Here is a 25,508-nt window from a genome sequence, read left to right on the forward strand (position 1 = left end):
AGCCTCATTCGCCTCCACTGTCCTAACTCCCTCAGAGTGCGGATGCAGCAGCTCTGCAGCTAGGACCACGTGACCCTGACTTACGGATGACCACCACAGCGTCAATCCCAAATTAAGCGCACATCTTGACCGACGGCTCAAGTGTAAACATCACCTTACTTCTAAAATGTGGTGGCTGCGGGATTGTGGGGAGCAAGGCCTGCACGCCCAGGTCCAAAGGGTGTGAGGGGTGGTGACAGAGCACCTACAGTGTGTACGGATGAGAAGCCTGCTGCTTGAAGACCACTTCAGCCTCTGCTAGATGAAGCTGTTTAGGATTCAGAAAGATTGGGGTTCAGTTCCTGACTCTGCCACTTCCCATGCTGGGTGGCTTCTGGTGAGCTAATTAAACCTTTGGAGCCCTGGTTTCCTCCACACGCTTCCTCAAAATCCGAAGCACGGAACTCACTTTGCAGTGAGCTTACCTGAGAGAACACACAGGAGCCTCTGCACTGCACTAACTCCTGTCCTGCACCCCCAGACTCAGCAGCACACTGTCCATGCAGCTCGTCCCTGGGCTTCCCTGCACGTCTGACTCTGGCTCTTTCTGCTAACGCTTATCCTGCAGCGCCCTCGATTTCACCTTCGCATTGCCACGGCCAGCCCTGTGAATAGAGGACTGGTTGTTAACTGCCCACCGTGATAAGCGCCACGCCTGGAACACTCAGTTGGTATTAGCTGATGGGAAGGACAAAGGCCTCCATTTTCCCAAGAATAATGAGGTAGGGGGAAGGAAAGGAACTGTAAGAGATGGAGGTGGTTCTTGGAGCTGAAATGCCAAGCCAGTTGCCACCCTACTGCCTCTGTTTCTGCCTCCTCTTCGTGCCTGCCCCAGAAGAGAGTCGTCCAGGGCTGGCCAAAAGTGGGGGGGATGTCTTCCCCCCCCCCCCAAGAAGAAACACAAATACAACTGTGTGTTGGTATGTATGTGTATGTATAAGGTAATAGCAAAACTGTTTCCACTGATGAAGACTCCTAAAGTCACCAAGAGAGAAAAAGAGTGCTTGTGGAATCCCATGGGGATCCCCTCTGACCAGGAGAGCTTTATCCACCATTTATAGGGCTTTCGGTCCAGGGTTGTGTGCCCTGGTGAGCATACAGGAACCACACAGTGCAGAAACAGAGCAATTCATAACATCGCAGATGGAAACACAACATTGTTGTCTGTAAACTTCTTTGTACATCATTAATCCATTAGAGAAACTAGAAACAAGAGTGAGAACTTGAGCAAACACTGGGGTAGTTACATCCACATAGAAAGGACTGCACCTTTGGTTAAAAAGCAGGAGCTATGAAGTTATTTTAGTCTTCCAACTGCTCAGCCAGTGCAGCTAAAAGCCAGCCACCATCAGCCACACGTGCGAGCGAGCCAGCATGCTGCCCACGGCAGGGGGCACACCCAATGCGCCTTCCTGGTCACTAGACCTATTCCACAGTCAGCCTTGTTTGCGTAAAAAAAGCTGGAGGACTTTGGGAAGGGTCCCAGTGGTCACCCCTTGGGGCTGTGAAATTACACTTTGTTCTTTAATTTACTTAATGCATGGGGAAAAAAATCAGAACAGAACCAAAACAGGCATGTGGGAAAGACAACAATAGGGACTACAGATTCACTTTTATCATAAAGTAAAGCTCCTCCATGTATTTGCATTTCTAAAATAGGGCATTATGTGGGGAAAAAAAGTCACGTATGCTTTACTCCAAGTATTGGAAGAGGAGAAAATAAAGATAATTTGCACTTTTAAGTTGTCCGTGCCTCTGTTTTTACTATGAAATATATTTTAAAAGACTGGAAAATGAGGCACATGTACAAAAGAAAAAATTAAACTCAAGTATAAATGGAATTGCAAACATGGATTTGATCAAGAGATTTCCCATCTCTAAGCTCCATCTTTTTTTTTTAAGGCCTCACCTCAAATTTCTTTTTTAATTAACAAAGCCACACACTTAAAAACCATTATTAAGCAATGTGGAAGAAATCTGGCAGAAAATACTCTCCATTGGAAGAACACATGAAAAATTACACGAAGGAGGTGAATTTTTCATAAGTATTGAAAATACATCGAAAGTACAAATGAAAATAATTTCTAAATTTTTTTCAAAGTAATTTCATGATGACTACTTGGAAATGATTCATTTATAATTTCTACATCAACTTTGCATCTCTTGGACTTTTTTCCCTCTCCTAGCTCAGGGCTGCTTGGTGGATATTTGAAGGTTAAAAAAAAAAATCATGTTTCTGTGCTGAAAAGTTATCAAGACCAGCTCTCTGCTGCATTTGCATTGTTATTAGGGACACACACACACACAAACACACACACACACACACACACACACACTCTGAGCTTAATGTGAGGCTAGTTCAGAAACAGAGAGATTAGACACAAAGAAATGTAAACAGCTCTCACATGCAAGGAAACTAGGTTACCAGAATCCCAGCACCAGGCATTCACCAGTCACCATGGAAAACAGGAAGTGAGATGCATAGCAACCACAAGCCAAAAAGCAGGAAAGCGCATACCTTTAGCTTGGAATGAAAATCACGAGATTTCCTTCTGGCAAGAACCTGAATGTGACTAGACACCTGCAGGGTAGGGGAAGGGAGGAAAACAAAGGAAAAGCCTGTAACCATGGAGATGAAAAGCCCCCTACAACTGGGCAAGCCAGACGTACCTTAATGGCGGCTTGAATTTCTCGAACTTTCTTTCTTGCTAAGACCTGTATATGACTAGACACCTACATTGTTCGGGTTTATGAGGGGAAACAAAACAAAACAAAACAAAACAAAAAAAGGAAATCAAATATAAAATCGCTACTCCTTGGGAGGGTTTCGGGGTGGGGGGTGGGGGGAAGGTTATTTGCATCTCAACAAAGCTCTGCAGTTAGGAATACACAGTCCCAGCCAGACACCAAGCCCCCAGCGCTGCTCTAAGCTTTTCAGACTGGGTCATCACTGCAGTGACTGGATTCAGGATGGAAGTCGAAGCTAATCTTAGTTGTCTCACCCAGGAGAAATCACCGCACGGGATGAGAGGGGGAGAGGGGGGTTGTTTTCTTTATAAAATTAAAACGGTGGGGGTAGAGGTAAATGAAAATATTTACAGCTTCTCAGTATCAGGAGGGAAAACCCCTTTTTCTCGATTTAGAAGACACTACCCATAAATTAGCACATCCTGCAGAGTCAAAAAGCTGAAGCTGTCGCTTGTATCCTGATCTCATTAAGAGCTCTGGATTCTGTAGCAAATGTTAAAATAATACTGACATGTAAATTAGATCTCAAAGAGAAATGGAAAGACCCAGTTAGCAGAGCTTTTTTTTTTTCCCCCTTATAAATATCTTTAATCCTTCCACTCTTTTGGGTATTGACTGGGCGCCAAGTGGATTTGCATATTATTACAAAGCGAAAAGTGTGAATACAGCCAGCCAGCCATCCTGTTAAAAATCTGGGTTGAAAAACCACACGGATTTGCTGAACAACAAATTCACATTGGAGAGGTATCACCAACTGCTGCCTAAAAACATCCCCAGGATGCCGGGGTGTAGAAACGGAGCCAAGCCCGGCTTCTGAAACACAATGATTTCCACTGGGTAAACAAATTTGCATCTCTTTCAGAGGGACTTGGTTAAATTTAGAAGCGTCCCCCCAGTGAAGGGGTTGGGCACATGACCAGAGCTCACAGACCAGCAGACAGCCCAGGTCCAGCACTTTCAGGATGTTGGGAATTATATTTGTCTGTTTCAGAAATTTAGAACCTTCCATTTAGAAGTTCAGCAACTCAGACTGTGAAGCCATTACTTGGTTCCAAACACTCTAGCAACCCTAAAAACAGGATTTATGATAACAAATGATCCTCTTATCTCTTTGTCTCTGAGTTTTAGTTACTATTTTTTTTTTCAATTTGCTTTTGCATTTTTTTTTTTTAAGTACGGAGAAGCAGGAACTCCCCCATCCTCTTCACCTCTCCATCCGGCTCCTGCTTTCACTTGTTTTCACCCGAATTTTGTTCTGATGCGATTCGGACTGGCTGAGGGCCGCAGTGGGGGGGAACATCCACCGAACAGACAATGCCCTGCCTCTGAGCACTGGCAGGAGGCCACCTGCCTCTGTGCTGACTCAGCAGCAGGCTCCCGGCTGGGGCACGGGAGCATTCCTGGGGAAAGCTCTCCCCGTCATAAACACTCAGGAAAACAGCTCATCACTGAGCAGAGGACTGGAATCTGCTGCTCAGGCTTAACGAGACCACAGTTGAGCTCGCCTTTTGGTTTGATTATAGTTTTTAAAATTCATGCCATTTCAGTCAGCATAGATCAACATTAAAATATACATATGTATTTTTTTTGTTAACAACTCACCCATGAGGTTGGTTTGATTTTTCCTCCCTCTCCATTTCTTTCTCTGTTTTTTTGTTAAACACTAATTTCTCATCCATTCCAGTTCTGAACTGGGTCAGAGGTTTGGGCTGCTTTACATCAGAAGGAACAAGGAGCACCAGAGCCCCGACAAAAGGCAGAGAAAAATTCCTGACCCTGCTCTGCGCAAAGGTATTTCCGTTGTAACTTCATTTCAGTCACAGCAGCTACTGACAAAAAGCCATAGTTTAAGGAGCAACGGTTCCCTGGACGCACATCATTCAGCCTTATATTCCGGCCAATACTCACGGCTGCTAGTGTTACTTTTTCATTGAAATGATGACTAATATGTAATTGTTCCAGGATTTTACAATGCGCAAAATCTCAAAATTTCATGACTTGCAAAGTGTATCTGCACCTGCAGCTTTTACAGTGTTTGCAGATGCACAGTTTGGGAAAGAAATATAAGTTTAACAATACAGTACAGGAGCAGTTCATACACTGTCCTTAGCAGTGAAACTTTCCCATATGTGTACAGAAGGAACTCCAGAGACCACATAATAAAAGGTCACTGAAATGATGAACAGTGAAAACTGAGCCAATTTCAAACACCTACAAACTGACGTCCTTACAGGGAACTCCAACTGGGGGCTCCTAGGAGCCAAAGCACAGACAGCCACTGCAGCCAAAATGCCTCCTTGGGCCATTCGCTAACATGCACAATTTCCAGGTCCATTGTTTTACCTGTTTTCTGGTCCTCGTCTTCCCTGTCCTGAGTTTGATGTATCTGGCTATCAATTCATTCCTACCTGAAAGAAATAAGAATTTACAATAAAGTAGGTTACTTGGGGGTGGGGGTGGGGGAAGCCTCTGAAAGCTAAGAATAGAATTCAGAATCAAGAATTTTTCAGTTGTGCCTGTAAGTTTATTAATGCTAGAAAAATTAAAAGTACAATTTTTTGCAAAAAATATTTACTGGGAGAAATTAGGAAGAAGGGAATTTAGTTAAAAACTACCATCAGCAATTGAGGAGAGAAATGTGCCTTTTAAAAATGTGCCTTTGTGTTTGTTCGCATGCTTGTCCCTAAATGGATGGTGACTTGTATAAACAACAAATACAAGGATTAGTGTGGGAGTGTGCAGACCTGGTTCCTCTGTTCTAGTCTTATTTTTCATATCTATTCCTTCTCACCCAGGTTTCTACTCAAGAGTTAACTCCGGTCAGAGTCATCATAGCCACGAGAGGATGAACTGCTGTGGCCACGGAAACACAACGAGAAGAAGCTATAGTATGAAGGCAGACACCCCCCTAAACGTCATCACTGTACCGGTAACAAACTATACACAAAACTGTCAGTGGGGGAAAAAAATGCCTTAAAGTATAAACAAATACCTCCCATCCCTACTTCACCAAGAGACTGAGAAATCTCAAACAGATGACCCGAACTGAATATAATGGGAGAATATACCCCCCCCACCCCCGCCAAAGCCAAGTGGGGAAATGTATTACTAATACTACATGAAATAAAAATGCACTCATACAGGACACATGGGTCCAAACTGTCGTTATAATCATAACAGTGTAGCTAGTGGTCTAATTTCTGTTTGCTGTCTAAGTCCCCACACACCCTGCACAGCTGAAGAGAGCAAGAAATTCTGTCTTGTTCCCCAAGGTCTCCCCAGCACGCAGCACACTGTTGGGCACACAGAAAGAATAAATGAGGAATTAACACAGCCTCTGGTTAAAGAGAGTGACCACATGCCCCAGACCTCTCCAGCAAGGTAAAAGAACTGGCACCCCTTGGTGAGAGTGTATTTATGGGAATCTTGCCTGAGAATTCTAAAACCTCTCCCATCGCTGCCTAGAACATTCCTGCAATTATGGCTCTGTTCTCTACCTGCCTGTGTTAGAATTGTGCAGGATACAGTCATCACTGGAAGGCAAGGGAATCGTAGAATCTTGGGACTGGGAAGTACTTCTAAGTCATCCTTTCGCATCCGTAAAAGTCTAAGTCCTTATGTAAGCCAGCACTTCTAGAATTCAGGAAGCAGCCCATTCGATCTTAAAACATACTGAAGAATAAAAAGACCCTCCTTATTTGAGGCTTCCTGTAATTTTCATCCCCAGATTCTTTTTGTTCCTCTTAATAAGAACAAGGCTAGTTCTTCATGCACATGACTTGCCTTTTGGATATTACTGACAGCTTTCAGGTCCTCCTGCAGTTGTATCCTGGCTAAACCTTTCCTGTTCCTTTGTTATCTGTGACAAGCTTTGGAACACTCCCATATCCATCCTGTGACCATCCTTTGTCTAGTTTCCTTTCACAGCCTGGAGCCCAGAACTGTAGTCACCTCCCTGGTCCTAAATACTCCACCTCTGCTAATGCAGCCTACCACTGCACTAGATTTGGGGGGGATCACAACAAACTGGAAACTGATATCAATTTGAACTCCTAGGTCTTTTGCATACAGGCTACTTCTCAGATATTACCCTACCCCTGTTCCCAGTCTTTTCATGCACAGTTGGGATTTTCAGATCCAAATATGAAATGTTACGTTTATTTCTATTGCATTTCATCTTGTTAGATTAAGCCTATCATTCCAGTCTTCAAGTCTCAGACCGTGATTCTGTGAGTGAATTTACCCTTTAACCACAGGAAAAGGATCTCTAAATTCTGTTTTGAGGATTGCTTCTCTAAGCATTCTCTTTCAACTTTTGAGAACTACCAATATCCCCTGTAGTGTCATCGGGTCTACTTCTCCATCTCTCAGATGGTTGTACAGATTTTGCAATTTGTCTCAAAGGCTGGCTGACAGCAGAGCCCAGCTAGGAGTGCCTAATTACCAGAAGCCAGACCTAAATGACAATGTCTGCAGAGGAGCCAAGCATCCTCCAGCTCAGGGCCTCACTGTGCACCCTGTTCAGAGCTGAGTGGCCAGGACGAAATAAATCCAAGGCTCTGAACTACATGCAATTTCATCTGAACCTTGTCCAGATGGCAAAAACGTCTCCTGCCCCCCTACTTGCTTATTTTCTATGAAAGCAGACAGAATAGCTTGATACAAGTGGCATATAACCTATATCACCAGTTTTTAATTTCTCATGGCATTCGGTTGAATGAATGAGATCAGTACCCAGGACAGTCACGTTTGACTGTACACCCTGAGGTTTATGCAGTGGCATAAACAATATCAACTCATAATTTGATTAAAATGCTTCTAAAAATCACTACTACAAGAGGCCCTCACTGAGCATCTACTATGTGCTGAGCACTACACTACATCATTTCATGGAAAGCGTGTCATGACTCTCACGTCCCTGTTCTTTACATGAGCAAGATCACGTTTCAAAAGCCTGTGTTCTTTCAAGCCATGAAGAGTAATTAACTTGACGTTGCTATGTGTTTCTTCTTGCCTTGCCATAGGAATACTGCTGATTCAAATTATAAATTCAAATTCCACTAACACTAAACATCAACCATGAACTCAAAGCACATTGTTAATCACTTTATTTTTATGTGAATTTTTTAATGATGATAAGGGCGGTTTTGTGCACAGAAAACACTAGTCAGGTTTACCTGGCTTTAAAAATGTTTATTTCATTTGTTCAGTTATTTTTAAAAAAACTGAAATGCCCTAGTTCATCTTTAAGTTTTCAGTTCAACTTATATATCCCATAATTTTTTTAAGGACTTTTATTTATCCTATAATTTTTATAATCACTTTCAAAAGGCCATTGAATTAATGTTTGGTCCATTTTATAAACCTAGTTAAACTCCTTCAAACATTTAAACTATGTATTTAATCTATAATTTATTTAATTATTTTAAATATTAAAATTGTTTGATTTAACTTACAAAACCTCCCCTTAAACAACTCTTAGAAACCTGATAAATTCTCAAGTGCTCTAATATTGCTTACAAATCTAGTTAAGACTTCAACCCTCCCAAAAATCAAGTCTAAGTCCATTACTTCATTGCACATTTTAATTTGGAAATACAGGCTAACCTGTTATGTGGGCCAAATCATTTTAAATGTGCATACTGAAGTACTCACATGCACAAATCCTTCAAATAAAAAATATTAACACTATGGCTTTGATTATATTAAAAACTTCTATATTCAATTTTAAATCTTCCCAGAATTATAATGTGCTTTACCCTTTAAGGAAACAAGTGTGTCATTCCCAACGATTTTGGAATATCTTTTTGGGTGCTTGGGGTTGTACATATTTTGCTAGGTTCTGAATGAATTCTTGATAGGATGTTCTGAGCCCTATTTGTATCTCTATAGCATGGCCCTCCAAATGGGGTGGACCCATACAGCTCAAAGCCCTGGGTTTGAATCACGGTGCTAAGGTACAGAATTCTCCAACCAAGGATGGGAACTCAGGGACACTAAGCGCCAGTGATGTGACTGGCAGTGGGGCTCTGGTCCATACAACACAGGCTTGTTTCACAGCTATGAAGAATGCTGGTTATCAGCAATGTTAACCCTCATTTCTCTACCTCTCACGTCCCAAAAAACATAACACATATACACACACAGTGGTGCTTGATCCAGTAAACCTTACGTTACAAAACTGACTTTCTTCAAAGTTAACTTTAAAATTAATCATGACATTTCTAAACTATTCCTACAGTAATGTGGGGACTATCTCTCCTTGTGCCTTACATGATGCCTGTCTGGTGTATCAGGGATATAAAGACAGTCTAGCCTGCTGCCCACAAGGAGTTATCTGTCCAAAACAGGGGCTAAGATAGAGAAAATCAGTTCTACACGTCAGACAGCAACTGAAATAGGTTCTAGTAACATATATGGGTAATCAGCCACAAATAATTCCAGAAATCTAGAAAGCCTTCCCCAAAGTACTGGAATATAAGCTAGCTTTTAAAGATAGACTGCATTTTCTCCAACATCTTATTATAAGAAGTTTCCCACACACAAGATAAGTTTTTTACAGAAAGAATTTCACAGTGAACACTATATACCCACCACCCAGATCCTACCATTCACTTTTTCTATATTTGCTTTATCATGTCACTCCATCTCTCTATTCCTCCATCCATCCACTGAGCCATCTTATTTTGTTGTTGTTGCATTTCAAAATAAGTGGCAGGCATGATAATATCCCTACATACTTCAGTGTGCATATCATCAACTAAAGTGATAGGACTGATTTTGATAGGCAGAATGCAGCGCGTGAGCTGAAGACTCTTTTAGATAGAGGAAGCAGCATTTTAAAATATATATACAGAGGAAACTGGGGCTCTTAAAAACCAGGCAGGCTGACCCTCAAGCTCCCTTGACCACTGCATACTCTCTCTTTCTGAGCCCAGGAATCTCTACACATTCTACATTCACAGCATCCATGACTCATCTCCTTCATTCTTCTCTATAAATACCTGTAATAGCTTATAGAGCTGAGTGGCAATGTCACACTTCACCACTAAGTGTCGTTACACTACAGCTTCTCTGCAGCATACAATGTCCTTTAGAAATGCACACGCTATCACTTCTTTAAATCTGAGAACAGTTTTAGAAGCTGCAGTTGCCCTTGCTTTTCCCACAGGCAAGAGGCAGCAGCAAAGACAAACAGCTTGACCTGTCGCTTTTATATTGTGATCCTCACTAGGCGCTGCGATCCAGTTTTTATTTTCTTTTTCCTCTCTCCTAAATGACATAACATAGTTGAAAGCATGCCCGTCTTTGGCTTCTCCAGCCTCCCAGATTGCTGTGAAATTTCCTGCTAAAGGGGCAACGGAGAGAGATTCCAGCAGAAAGGCATGGAGTTTGCGCTGTGCTTGTCTTACCCAGAGAGAAGACTGGTTAATGTTGTTGTGGGCTTGTGTGTAATGGGATGCGGCCTCAAGGTCATGTTTGAGGCACAGCAAATGCAGGGTCTGTGGCTAGAAATTGTAGCCCGGAGACACTCAGCTTCAACAGTGTAAGAGCCACTTTGTAATTGAATGGAGTCAGGGAGCCACAAAGGAAGAAGTAACGAATGGAACCTCCTCTTCCCTGGCTGCAGCCAGTCGGAAGGCAAACACATACCCTGGCCTGGGACATGAGCTTGCACTAGTGTATTCTAAGGAAACCTATTGACCCTCTCTTTGCTGGAAGGGACATGGGAGGATCCCCCACACATTTTTTCCCAGGTTAAAAGAATGAGAATCAGAAAAAAACCCTCAAGCTTCTCCTGATTGCTAGACCAAACCTGTATCAAATAGGCACCAATGATAAGGTTGCAGCCATAGGGTCTTCCACACACCATCACGAGCCCTAACTTGGCCCAAGGGCACTATTAGGCTGGTTCCTTGATGACACTCTGAGCTACCTGAGCTCTGTACCTGAGCATACAATCGCTTTCATGGCCTGCGTCTCCTTGCCCATCGCTGGGTGTCTGAATTCTGCCTACCTCTCAAATGCCTTGTCCTTCATGAGTCTTCCAGCTGGAAGAGGCCTCTCCTCTCCCTAAACATCCACAGCCCTTGACCTCTTTCCCATTGGCTCGTATCTTTTCTGCCTTATATTCGATCATTTCAGCGCATGTCATGGCTCCAACCAGATCATAAAGTCGTTGAGAACAAGAACCAATGAGGGACTTCCCTGGTTGCCCAGTGGTTAGGACTCTGTGCTTTCACTGTCAAGGGCCCAGAGTTCAATCCCTGGTCGGGAACTAAGATCCCACAAGCTGTGAGGTGCGGACAAAAAAAAAGCCAATGACATTCATCTCTTCTTGCCTTCCCTTCCCAGGCAGCTCAATGTTTATGGAATGAATTGTCATTAGGGGCAGAAAAGAGGCTCCTATGTCCCTACGATCCAGTTTGACACTGAAATCATCAGCATAACATGGGAAAAGATGACCCAGTGGGAAGAAGCAAAGAAAGATGCACGACTCTGTCCTCCAACACCAGCAGCAATACCCAATGAGAGAGCGATTTACGAAGGACTTTCTCGGGCAAGATTCTACAAGGTGGTGTTGAAATACTTTCTAGTTATGGACCCCTCTGAATGACCTGAGGGTCATATAAAGGAAAAGGTATCTTAGGATATGAAAGCCAACAACCAAAAAGCACAGGTGTAGGGTACACTGCAGGAACCAAGTATCAGCAGCTAGGGAGAGGTCTACAGAAGAGGGATGTTCAATGACCCTGTCCTGCTGAAGACCTGGGGAGTCTGTATCTATGGATACTGCCAAAGGAGGCAGTAGAGACCATTCACTGACCCATGAAGAGTTAATAATTAGCCATTTCTTCCACACTGCTGCATCATCCCAGCAACATTGGGAAAGAAAGGAGGTCTACTAAAGCTGGCCAGTCACCCACTAGTCAGACACAAACTGCACCTACAGGGCACAAGCAACATGCCAGGATTCTGGGGGTAAAAAGATGCCGTCTCTGCCTTCAGGGAGCTTACATCTGTGAAGGACTCTCACCCATGAGCATGGACTCAAGTCACCCTACCCCTCTCCACACCTCTCATTCTTGGCACACATCACAGCTGCCAAGTTCCATTTAGCTGAACGATTGCACGATGAACACCTGCCTCTCCCACTACAGACAGGGATTTCCAGAGGAGCACAGACCCTGTGTTTTCCTTCATCGCGGTGCCCTGGTGCCAAGAATACAGCAGGTCCTCGGACAGTATACACTGATGGAACGAACAACAGTGAGAGGGATGGCGAACCAGAGTGGGAGAGGGGTATAAGGCTTAGATCGGAGGTGAAGGAAGGCTCATGAAAAACAGCATCTGAAATGGCTGCAAAGTGTTGCCAATGAGGAAGTTTGGACACCGGTGTCTTGGTTAATTCCCAATATAAATCATTGACCAAAAATCAGCACCAACCAACATGGAAAATCACCAGAGCAGCCCATTCTGGGTTACCAGGGGCTAGTACTGCATGTTCCTGATCTAAAGGTTGACAAAATGAACTGGTGGCCTTCAGGAAGTGAACACTGGCAAGTCCCTGAAATAAATATCCTGCGTCTACACCCAGAGGCTTATAAGGAACAGCTTTAGAAGGAAGAATACACAGATGAAGGCTGTGTTAACCCTGGTTGGTCAGAACCTATTCCTTGAATCCCTTCGAAACGCCTGGCAATAATTCAAGTCCCACCTTCGAGTTCCTATCAGTCAAGGGCAGCTGATAACATTATCGAGTGATGGCCCCATAAAAGAGTGTGTTCTCCCTCTCAGTGGGCTAGCTGACAAACTGCACATTTGTATAAGACCACAAGGGTCAAAGAGAGATGAGCACGTAAAAATGTCTAATGTTATGGACTGAATACAAACAATCCCTCTGTGTTTTATTTATTTATTGGCTGTGTTGGGTCTTTGTTGCTTTCTCCAGCTGCGGTGAGCCGGAGCTACTCTTCATTGCAGTGCACGGGTTTCTCATTGGGGTGGCTTCTTTTGTTGCAGAGCACGAGCTCTAGGCACATGGGCTTCAGAAGCTGTGGCACACGGGCTCAATAGAGCACAGGCTCAGTAGTTGTGGTGCACAGGCTTAGATGCCCTGCGGCATGTGGAGTCTTTCTGGCCCAGGGATCGAACCCATGTCCTCTGCATTGGCAGGTGGATTCTTAACCACTGCACCACCAGGGAAGTCCAATCCCTCCACGTTGAAGAGAATTCTTTTGGTTGTATTTATTTCCGGAAGGAAACTAAATATAAATGAAGGAAATTTTTCTAATGGCTCATTCTTTATGAAGCAATAAAGAGATACTATACAATCACCTTTTTAATCCTCTGATGAATAACTTACCTAGCCTTAATACTTCCTGCCTTTAGTCTGTCTTTCTAATCCATCCTACTTGAAACATGGCTCTGGATTAGCCACTCGACTGCTTCAAGACCTTCTGCCTACAGTCTAAAGGTCAAACTCCTTTAGTATAGTATTCAGTGTGGTCCCACCATCTGGCTCTAATTTTTTTTTTCCTTACACATCACCATCACCTTAATCCATCTTACTGCCATCAAAATGCATATCTAGCTTTCAGTTCCCTGAACCATCCCGCTATTCTAAAGTTTTGCTCATAGTGCAATACTCTTTAAGACCACCAATAAGAAGCCTTCCAGGTCCAGCTCAGATAGTGTTTCCTCCACAAAACCTTCATGAAAGGCCTGAAATATGCACTCGTCTTAGAGTGTGAAGAGGAGTGAGGGAGGGAGCCAGGCACCTGGAGCTCACCTCACAGACTGGTGGTTGAAAAGGACCACAATATTATAAACCACACTGAAACCAAAGACACTGTGAGTTAAAAACAAATTGCCTAGGGGCTTCCTAGGTGGCGCACTGGTTGAGAATCCGCCTGCCAATGCAGGGGACATGGGTACGATCCCTGTTCCAGGAAGATCCCACATGCTGCGGAGCAACTAAGCCCGTGGGCCACAACTACTGAGCCTGCGCTTTAGAGCCCGTGAGCCACAACTATTGAGCCCATGCGCCTAGAGCACGTGCTCCGCAACAAGAGAAGCCACAGCAATGAGGAGCCCGTGCACCACAACGAAGAGTAGCCCCCCTCACTGCAACTAAAGAAAGCCCGTGCACAGCAAAAAAGACCCAACACAGCCAATAAAATAAAATAAATAAATAAATAAATAAATAAATAAATTTATTTATTTATTTATTTATTTAAAAAACCAAATTGCCTAATATATACAAGGTGGGTGATGGCCTGACTGCAACTAGCACAGATTCCCCATGCTGCCCTGGGCCCAAAGTGCTTTACTTCTGCATGGGGCAGGGCACTGCCCACATTCTGGCTCTAGAAAGAGTTCCTTATGTAAAAGATCATAAGCTCCTGAAAGATAGGGTCTATATCTTCAGCATCTTTGGATCCCATACACTCAAGGTGTGTATGGGATGTTAACGGAATCTAAGCTTGTTGACCCCACTGGCAACCTAAGTAGACCCCCTACCCACAGGCTCTCAGGGGAGTGTTCAGTCCGGACAGTTCCTGCCCATTCATCTTGTGGGCATTCACCTTCTCTTTCACGCCCACATCTGATTACCACTGCTTTCCTACATCAACAGGTCCCCATTCACTGTAAGAAAGACACACACTCCTTAGTGTGTTACCTAAGGCTAACAGCCCATTCCTATATTACTACAGTAGCTTCATAGAATTCTCCCAGCCATCGCTATGCTTTTCCACACCTCTATATCTTTTGTGCAACCATCTGGCCTTAAATGTTCCTTTTCTCCTCCTTGGCCTGCAAAACTCCTATGCATCCCTGTGAGCCCCAACTGAAGCATTTCCTCCCTGAAGTCTTCTGGGAGCTTTCCAAACTGAGTTAGTCATTTCTCCTTTGTGTGCTCATGTACTGAGCACATAGCGCTGATGCTGCTGCATTGCCATTACTCACCTACAGGACTACACTGTCCCCTCTTAGCACAGTGACTGCTCCATGGACAGAACCCACGTGGTTCTGACTCCAGATCTGGCGCCTATTAAGCAGGGTGCTCAAGAAATGTTTTCAATTTAAAAAAAGAAAAGAAAAAAAAAAAAAGAAAAAAGAATGAATGAGCTCTCCTCTTCCATATGAAGAAAATCAGGAAAAAAAAAAAAAAAGATCTAGAAAGAGAGTACCTAAATTGGATAACAGCCTTGCCAATATCATCTGAAACCTATAGGCCCTTTTACAGTTATAACTATTTTAGTGAGAGGTGGCACAATTCTCCACACCCTCGTCCTGCTCTCTTAGCTTGGCACAAGCGTGACCAACACATGCTCTTTTCCTCCTCGCCCCTCTCTCCCTGCCATGATCTCCACATGCCACAGTAACATGGACCTGGTCCAAAGAAAAGGTAATCCAACATTAACTCAGGAGAGTCATGTTAATGAGAAACTTTGGTAAGAACACTCTGTTTATTTATTAATTATTTGGCTTTAGAGAAGTGTGAAATCCACACATTTGAAGTGCTAAAAAAAACTGCTGGTCTTTAACGGAGAATCTGTAATGGTGGCATTGCTGCAAACTTTTTTTTTTTTTTTTTTTTGGATTCAGATGCATGACTGCCTAGATCTTTTCTGGGAAATTTGAACCTGTACTTATTAGCTGCGTGGACATGGGAAACTTGCTTCACTTCTTTGGACCTCTTTTTCATTACTTGAACTGATATACGTGGTTTCTGTCCAGGATACCAAACCACATGGCATCTAGTATAAACCTACAATGCTTCTACATTTAATGGTATTGAAACAGAACATCTTTTCCATGCTACACTGAAAATGTCCTCAAAATCTTTGCATTACCATAAAGTCATCCAAATGATATGGCCATAAAACTTGTTTGCAAGTAAAGGGAGCCCTTTATTGTGATATCTGAATATTAAGAGGGCATCATGCAAACTACTTACTTGCTACAATACTCTTTTAATTTAGAATAGATTCTTCCTTGAATAAAACAGCAGGAATTAGGTTTCTGCTAAGGGCTAAATGAGGCCAAAATTACTACAATTTGTGGCAGACTGTAAAATTATCTCTATGGATAGGCTGCAGGCATTGCATTAAACAGCATATCCCAACTATGCCATCAACAGTCACCAAGCAGAAGTAAGAAAGGGCTTGTCTCAACCTAAAATGCAGGAAGTCCAATGTTGTAGTAGTTGAAGAGGAGGCCACCTTGGTTTGGTATATTCTCATGGTGGTGGCAGAAATTCTGGAGCAGGACCAGGAGGAACTTTAGAGAGGATCTCATGGATATGGAAGTGGTCCTGGATTCAGGGATGGATCATGGGTGTGGAGGAGGACTTAGAGGTGGCAATTTCTGAGGTAGCCCTGGTTATAGAGACTATTAGCCAGAATCATGGTGGAATAAGACCTAATGTTATTCCTTCAAAAAATTTTAGTGGGTGCGTAGAGTTAAGAAGCTGTTGTACATTTATGACTTAATAAAATTATTCTAAAGGACAAAAGAAAATAAACAGCATGTCCCCCACTGGATTTCCAGAATTTAGTTCTCAGTGTAAAAACACAACTATCACTAGAAGAATTGAGCATGAGCTTCTGAAGTTATATAGCAGTAGCTATACAAAGGTGAGTTATGCAAGCGTTAAATCAAAACGACACTCACATGGGATTACCTGCTGCTTAGAAAACATAGTATTCAATAAAAAGAATTCTAAATGTCTAGGCACTTAGTTATTCTTTTAAAAACAATACGGAAACCATGATTATAAAGAACAACATTTTTAAAAATGCACTCCAATCTAAGAGACTGAAATTTGTGGGGTTTAAGCTAAATGAGATAATATTGGATGACAGGTAGGGACGAAGTGAGATAACAGAAAGCTAGACAATAATGAGCGCTGAACACCTACTGTGTCAGCACTATTCAAAGCACTGTGCTTATTCACGCGTACATTTAACCTTCATTCTCACTCTATTCCATTTTATAAATGCTGAACCTGAGATTCAAAGAAGAAACTTGCCCACGTTCCCAAACTAGTTAAGTGACAGAGCTGGGATCTGAACCCAGCTTTGTCTTCCAAGCTCATGCTTAACATCAGACCAACTGCTCTGAAAAGAGCCTCTGTGATAAGTCAACCTAGCACAGCATCATTACTGAGCGCTTAACGAAAACAAAATCTTAAAGGGGGCCCAAGTCAATCATGCAGTGGACTGAATCGTAATATACCATTGTAAAAGTCCATTCATCCCTACACAACAAGATAAAACCTCACCTCTTCAGGCCTTCAAGGCCTTCATAATCTGGCCCCAAAGCAGTCCCCCTTCCCTGTTCAGTAATATCTGCTGAGTACTTTCTATAAAAGGCGTTGCACTAGGTATTGGAGGAGATACATCCTAGAATAATACATATTCTCTGCCCCCAAGGAGTTTATATTGTAGAAGGAGAATTGAGGCAAAAAGCCACACAACTGTAACAAAAGGCAGAATATTTAGAGGGAGAGGAAACATACTGAAGAACAGTCTGAGAAAAGTCCTGAGATGTTTCCTCCAGTGGTTGCCACGCTCTTGGTCGGTCACCCACCCAACTGCGCTGGACACATCCGACCGCTCTCAACATCAGGAGTAGCCAAAGGCAACAACGTCATTAACGAGAAAGCAGTGGCCTATGAAACGGGCTTTCATTTTAGCTGGTGATCAAGCAAACCAAAGAGATTAGCTCTTTTGGTTGAGTTTTAGACTCAGGAGAGCTAACCCATTTTTATTCCCCTTTTAAATTTCTAATTAGGTGATATGCAATATATTTTCCCTGTAAAAAGAAAAAAACGGTCACAGGTACAAACCCACCTTTTGCCCTTTCTCCTGCCTCACTCTACAGAGCTGCTGGATCGGTTGGGTGCCACTCCCTTTGTGTAGATGACCTGCCCTTGCCCCTCTGTCCCACCCAAATCTTCTGAATACTGATTTCTGAGCTGTCAAGACCCAGTTCAAAAGGCACTCCCCTAGCTCCCTGGCAGCTAGTTTGTTCTGTCCCTTCAGCTCAGCACCCTCCATGCAAACTGTAGCATAGTGCTTGCCACGCGCTCTTCCTGTGTGAGTTTTTGCTCTTTTTTTTTCGGGGGGTACAAATTAGGAGCTTCTTCAAAGCATGGCCCAGGTCCCGTTCCCACAGTCTTCCCCGTCCTCTAACTCCTGGCATTGTACTCAGAGCCTACCACTTAATGATAGCACTGCTGCTGATTTTAGCCCCTTCTTGAAAGAAAAAAACATTTGAAGAGGTGACATCATGGCACACAGGAGGTGGTAACAATGTTTTCTTTGAAGAGGCAGGAAGACAGGGAGGGAAAAGGAACAGGAAGGACAGAAAAAGCACTGTGCTGGCAGGACTGGGATATAAAGAAGAACACAACAAGAGTTCGAGGAACTCACAGTCCAGCTGAATGCTCATAAGCCGCCGCGATACCCGTGCACCTCTCCTCCTCAGAAGCTCCAAGAAACATCCGAGCACCTACGAGCATAACTGAGACACAGGGGGCAACAGAGGGCAGTGAGTGGCTGCTTCCCTTGTGGACAGAACCCGGAAAACTTAAAGCCTTTCCCTCTTCAAAATTAGTTCAAGCAACTCTGTTTTTAATTCTTGAGATCTTCAAGATTTAGCATCGTGCCTCAATTCACCACCCTCACAGAGGGAAACACTCAGTATTTAACGAAGAAAAACAAATTTTCTAAGAAACACCTAGAATAAGAAAAAAACTGGATAAAACGCAAACAAATCAGCTCCCTCGGGGCTGTATTCTGGGTAGCTACGATATTTTTTTAAGACAGGGAATACAGAAAGTCGACGTGGCTTCATCTGCAAGTTCATTCACCACGTACAAGTTTGATTTTTTAAGAAAAGGCAGAGCCCAAACTACTTCTCATGACTCCAGCCCTGAAGGTTGCTTTGCAAAGATATCTGAGTGAAATTATCCAGCAAACCCTTGGTGGATAGAAGGTTCCACAAGTCAACAACCGCTTAAGCAGTTTAAACCAACAAGCAAGATGCCCTCTATTTAAATGCTATGAGCGAATCTATTTTAAGCCTTTAAAAATCCTCTGGGCAGGTGTTTAAGCTGTGTACAGACTGAGCCTGGGGAGGCTCTGGAGGTGGGGGAGGGCGGGCTCCACTCTCCATGCAGGCAACATTTTGTTCAGACAATCTTCCTGCAGCAGGTCATGTGACAAAGGCCAAATAAACAGCATCTGGGGATTTTCAATTACAGACCTTCGCCCAGCATGCCTGCACTGTAATCTCTACCAGATGAGGCTCAGGCCTCCCTATTTTCAATAATTCACACACTGTGTACACATAACATGACAATAAGGGCATTCATGGTGCGGCCTGATTCGCAGATCAAAGCTAGCAAAGGGCCAGCTGTAAGCATGCTCGGCTCCTGGATGATTCGTGCTTTTCACAGGCTTGGAGAGACGCTCTGCAGGGCCTGGCAAGCCGGCCCCTTTCCTGTGCGGTATGCTGAGCAAACTCTGAGCATGAATCAGGCACAGCCTCCTGGGATGGCCAGAGAGGCGGCGGATTCCATATGCATCCGCAAGTACTGGGCAGCTTCAAGCTCCAGCCTACTCAACAAGCTGCTTCTCGCGAAAGGCTTCCCTTGCGCCGGTGCAAGATCCGTGCAAATCCTCGCGCACTCCCAGGAGCAGGTAGTTCTTGAAAATAAACCTGTTCTAAAAGGTCGGTAAGGTTCTCGTACTTAATAAACCCTCAGCCAGGTGCTCGACTTCACAAACCCGCCGGCTGTGGAGTTTCCATCTCGCCATCACACACGCAAGCGACTCAGATGCAAACTACACGGAGGTATCTATGTAATGCATGTTACAGAGTTCTGAATCTGGGAAATGAAAGAGGACACACTGTTGTTGTTACCAAAATCCCCACACGTTAACTCAATTAACTCGTGTGTGTCGACTAACGCATTAAGCCCCCGTGTATGCTTGCACGCATGCGCGCCTGAGCGCTTGAAAAGCATTCAGAATTCTCAAGTCCACAACATTCCACACGCCTACTGCCCTGCGGAGAGAGTTGCAACTGGAGGAAATAAGGACACGGCTTCTTCATATGAAGATTTCATACTCGTCAATCAGGGTAGGAAGCCGGAGAAAGCTGTAATGGTGACTTCCTCAGCACCAAACACATGCTGCTCACCAGCTGTGAGCTGGGCGTCCTCACCCCCTTTTCTCTCTCATTCAGAATGGTTTCCTCTTAATCACAATAATCCCAAAAGCGCTAAAACATATCAATCGTTGGGTAAGCCCTGCCTACAAAGGGCCAGCCGGCTGGCTTTTATGGCCTTGTCCAACAGCAGCTGATACTTCATTCAGTGACAAATCCAATTTAGCAGTTACAAGAGGTTTAGCATCCTGAAAAAATATTGGGGTTGATCTGGCACTCTGAAGTCAGCAAATGCTGCACTGCCATATTGTTACGGAGATTATTCTGCTGTCATATTTGGGTGTCTGCAACCAACTGTCTCGCACCTTCTCTGCCCTTGCCCCCCATGGGCTGGTGGTGGTGGTGGCAGTGGTGGTAACAATTTTAATCCCTGCATTAAAAAAAAATACAGGCAACAATCATACTTGGAAACTGACTAAATAATGTGATTTTACCACTGTGCCCCCCCCCACCCCCCCACGAGAGTAACTGGCTCTACTTTTCAAAAAGGGGATTTGTATTACACACTGAAAGAAAAGCTATGGGGTGAAATTAATTTCACTCCAACCTTAGGGTTCTAGGTCAGCTTTGAAGAGTAAAAGGAGACAAACAGGTAAAGATTTTACCCTTGGATTGAAATTCATGTTATTAAAAACTCTTGCAGGACTAATGTGAAGACCTGGGAATTAAATTCTTCACATTCAATTTAAACATCAAAATGTTAAAACAAAGAAGAGCACTGAGCCGTGGTGGAGGGAAGCAAATAAACTGACAAAAAGAAAAATCAGCTTTTGAATTTTTAATATACTCAAAAAATATATATATATTCTTTATAGATTATCATATAAATTCAAGTTAAAAGACTCTCCAAAGAAAATAACTTGGATAATTTAGCTACAAAAGGGATACATAACCAACAAAATGCAATTTTTAAGCAGCAGCACAAGGTAATTTACAAAGTAGAATAAAAGGGGAGTGATCTAATAGGAACATGGGCTGGTTATTCCTTTAATATTAGACTTTGTAGCCAATACTTGGTTATTTATCCCAGCTCTGGTTTTAATGATTCCAAAAAAGTGACCACAGAGACATCTGGTTAAAAAAAAAAAAAAAAGTTTTCAGTGCCATAAATGAGACATGCACAATTGTGGTTGGCAAGATATCAATGATGGAATATTCCATACATTGAGTTTTTATTTCATGTGGTTTTAAAACTTTATACTTTTCTCTGGATTTTTTAAAGCATACACTGAAAATTAAAACAAAAAGCAAACATCCAGAGCCTGCAGACTAGAGAAGACATTTAGCTAACAACCCATTAGATTAATATTTTGTCAATGTCACTTATCACAACAAAAGCAATGGCATTTTATAACTTACTCTAAGACTGGTTTGATTAAAATTCAAAAAACCACCACAAAGCTATATTGAATTTCATTTGCCGCATAGTAATTACTTACTTTGTAGCTGACTATAAACAGTATTTTATTACATCCACAAAAATGCATTTAAAAACTAACAGTAACTCAGAAACACTAGAAGAACTGAGGGAACAAGTCCTATCACTTCTACTTTGAACAGAGTTAGTTTCTATACTCATGTGACATCAGAAAATGGGGACCCATGCTCTTTCTCAATCCTAGGGGACCTATGAGTCTGCCTACATTGCCTTCCCTTCAAGCAGGGCTCGGACTCCCTGAGAGCACAGATGTGACAGAGCCAGATCTACGTACCTTCCTCCCAAGACCGAGAAAGACTCTCACTTGGCTCCAAATCAACAATGAGACAATAGAGGTTGCCAGGCATGATGGATGACTTAAAGGCTTAAAACTACTATTTGCATCCTCCCAGATAAACAATTAGATGGAAAAAAAGTTTTTTTTCTGGAGGCAGCTTCCAATACTGTTAATATACCTGGCAGGGGAGAATTAGTTTAGTGAAATGAACACTAACTTTAAAAACATTTGTCTGAGCCATTTTCTGAAAGTGTCTTTCTAGAGTGGGAAGAAACCATTCATTTTGGATAAAAATCCAAGTTTAGAAATTTACAAGTTAGAAATGTAGAACTCCCTTAAAGCTAGTATCAAGGTTTTCAATGCATCTGATTACTTAATTTTTCCATTCCCTTATTTTAAATCCCTAATTCTTAAAAGTGGCATAATAAAAAAAATCACTTATTGAACAAGGCACGCAGGCATAAAGACGATTTAAGCATGAAAGAGAGGAAACGGCCTTCACACTTGCTTGCCAGATAAAAATTGGTGGCTCTGAAACAGCATACAAGGCAATTTTCTGGAGCTCATGAGGACCCAGGAGGGAATGCCTGAGAAATGTCAGAGACATATCTGAAAAGTCAACCTGCATTTCTCTAGAAGGAATTTACAGGACAGGGCCGGAGTACCTCCGGAAGTTCACCAAGCCTCCATTAATAAATGAGGCAGCAGTGCGGTTTCCGTGGCAACAGAGACTCCAACTCTCCAGCAAGCTTAAGTGCATAAACGCCAAAGGTTTCTCCGCAAATCTCAACTTCCCGTTTCCAGGTGCTGACAAAACCAAACATACTTTTAAGCCCGGAGAAATGGTGCAGGGGTTTTCAAAAGGGATTCTCATAACACTGGCTTGGCCAAAGCGGTGTGGCAGCTTGACAGAACTCTGCAGCTCCATCTTGCTGTAACAGAGGCCTAGAGCATGATTTTAAAGGGAGTTAAGAGCCCCCTGAGAATGTTCAGTGAGTTAAATATATTTGCTGTAATATTATAATGTGTTGTGACAAGTTATATATCATCATAATAGGCTCCCATGATTAGCATCAGTCTGTTTTTTTCTTTGCTCTGTAGAAATCATCTGAGAGGTCAGGATCAGCCTGCTCACCAGCATGAGCACCTGAGGAAACCTGACTGCATTTCCTTAACATAGGCAACCTCGAAGCTTATACTTCATGATGTCATGAGACCTTTTCAAGCGAGACCTTTCCAGAACCCTCCACAAGAACAGGGAAGTGCGGTGAGGACTTTAGAACTCTGCCATCAACTAGTCACGGACTTTAGGGGACACTTAACCTTCTTGACCCTTAGTCCTCCCCACAGTCTAATGCTTTATAATGCTATAATATCACAATGATGATGAGAACTCACTGTTTTTATATTCCTATTTATATATATAAACACAAGCAGTGTTTGGAAGGAATATAAAAGCAGTCAGAGAACACCAGAAAGCGCTGGTGTCCCTTGATCCTCCACCTTCCATCTGCCTCTGAACACTGAAAGAGCTGAGTCTCCAAGGTCCAGACCAAAGGAAGATGGCATACCTCCCAGCAAATCCGAGTAGCTACAAGAAAGGCTACTGTGCAAGCAGTGGCGGGAGAAGGGGAGGTATGGAGGGATTCTCAGAGAAGCCCAAGAGAATCCTAAACCAACCCTCCAAGAACAAGGCAAAACCAACATTAACCACAGAGTTCCCCTTGGAGAAAAACGATTAAGAAGAAGAAGAAGTACAGTCTGTGTGCTCACATAGGGAACACCCTTCTTTTTTTTTTTTTTTTTTTTTTGTGGCGCACGGGCTTCGTTGCTCCGTGGCATGTGGAATCTTCCCAGGGCAGGGCTCGAACCCGTGTCCCCTGCATTGGCAGGCGGATTCTTTACCACTGCGCCACCTAGGAAGTCCGGGAACACACTTCTTAACCAGCATCCCTCCCCGCCATCTCGAAGGCTGTGCTAAGAGTACAGAGACACTCTCTAAAGCCAATGGCTTCTGAGCACCACACCCTATGCGCAAGACAGCTAAGAGTATCAAAGAAGGACAAATGGCAACACTTCTGCACCCAGAGAGCTTACAACCTACCCTGTGGCATTGTAAGAGATGCAGGTAGGAAGAAAAGGCAGATCCACAGGGATTATATGTTTTTAAGGGTTTTCCTTTTTAATTCTGTTCCCTTCCCCGCCACCCCCCCACCACCACTTTCACACAGGAATAACCTAGTTTTAAGTCCCTCTCTGCATCCACATAATACCATACGTTCCCACATGAACACTGCCTTTAGCATGTTATCATGCTGAAAGGCTTTAGCAGACAGTAACAAATTCCTGACAGCTCTGACCAATAACTGAGAAGAGAAAAGGTATTCTATTTCAATTTTCAGACAGGTCTGGCCTGGGGACAAACCAGCTGAAGGACAAAGAGGGGGAATTTCTACTACGACTCCCCCTGTAAAAACCATAAAGTTACTCTCCGGGGGGAACAATCAAATGTCTACCAGAACTCTGAAAGCCACTGCATATCTAATTCCATTCCACTCATGTAGTCACACACAGGGAGCTGTCATGTATGTATAAACTCCTTGTTTTGAAGCCTGTGTCTCATTTTTCTACCTCTGAGGAAAATGAGGTTCCTGGTGTGAATGGGGCCCTTCCCTCCTTGGGAGGAGACATGCAGAGAGATGGTGTACCTATTAACATGCCCAACACTCCCAAGTTACAAGACGAACACGAGGAGAGACACGATGACATCGCTGAACCCTAGACACAGGCATCAAGGACCAAGAGATGGTCATTCGTGTCATGAATATGAATATGAGTAAAAGTGGAGAGAGAAAGACCCCTACTCAGAAACAGCCATCCCCATTATATAAAATTTGACTGCCCTTTCTCTACAATTTCATTACAGACTTTTCAGTGGGAGCGAGCAATTGGGAGTATTTATTTTGCTTGGGTTATGAAGTGAGTAGCTAGAGGAACAGCAGAAGACAAGCTAAGTTTGCTACAGTGAGACAGCCACGCCAAGAGTTTAGATTGCATCCTGCAGACAATGCAAAGTGCCATCAGGTGTGCTCAAGGAAGAGCCTACTGAAACATCCCATCTGAGCTTTGAAAAGCTAAATCTAGTTATGGGATGAAGACTAGAAATCTAGCTATGGGATGAAAACTAGGCTGAGGGGGCTAGAGGCAGTGAGATAGGCAAGGAGAATAGAGCAACAGTTCAGGTGAGAGGTGATGAGGGCCTGAATTTGGGGAGTAAACCTGAAGAGAGTGGGAAAGGAAACAATCAAAATGAAGAACTGCCACGCCTTCTTGGCGTATTTGGTGCGGATGGAAAGAAAAGATTTCTATGGCAGCTGATATTCTTAGCTCCAAGAAGGTAGTGACATCTTAGAAGCAAAGAATATGGGAAAACCAGGAGACTGCACCAAGGGAGACAATAGGTTTCATTTGGGGCATTTTCATTTGAGGGCACAAAAGGATGTCCACTTGGAGCCGTCCAGCAAGTAGATGGATGTGCAGGGTTAGAGATTAAGAGATTCAGGCTGAGCAGGAGACACGGGTCCAGTAGCCTAGAGCTTGTTGCTGGTAACTGAACCCAGGGAGCAATGAATCACATCCAGGCAAGGAGTGTAAAAGAAACGGGGCACTGGGGAGAGCTGACAGTAGAAGAGGGGAAAAGGAATCAGCAGAGGAGGCAGAAAAGCAGAAAAGAGAGATGTACTTGGTGCAGAAGTATGGGAG

At 43.3% G+C, this 25,508-nt stretch overlaps 1 protein-coding gene across 10 annotated transcripts in view; it reads right to left on the reverse strand.

Annotated features, from left to right (window-relative positions):
- TEAD1 (TEA domain transcription factor 1) overlaps positions 1-25,508 on the reverse strand; it is a 257,074-nt gene that overhangs the window by 67,786 nt on the left and 163,780 nt on the right. For 5 of the 10 annotated variants that reach the window (XM_057747390.1, XM_057747391.1, XM_057747385.1 and 2 more), the window contains 3 exons: positions 5,131-5,195; positions 2,710-2,772; positions 2,558-2,620 (listed from right to left, as the gene is read on the reverse strand). In XM_057747390.1, coding sequence (XP_057603373.1) covers positions 2,558-2,620; positions 2,710-2,772; positions 5,131-5,195 — 191 coding nt within the window. The remainder of the gene's footprint in view (positions 1-2,557; positions 2,621-2,709; positions 2,773-5,130; positions 5,196-25,508) is intronic. The other 5 variants (XM_057747393.1, XM_057747389.1, XM_057747387.1 and 2 more) reach the window with 3 other exon arrangements.

Source organism: Hippopotamus amphibius, chromosome 9 (genome assembly GCF_030028045.1).
Source record: "Hippopotamus amphibius kiboko isolate mHipAmp2 chromosome 9, mHipAmp2.hap2, whole genome shotgun sequence".
In the NCBI taxonomy this organism is placed as follows: Eukaryota; Metazoa; Chordata; class Mammalia; order Artiodactyla; family Hippopotamidae; genus Hippopotamus; species Hippopotamus amphibius.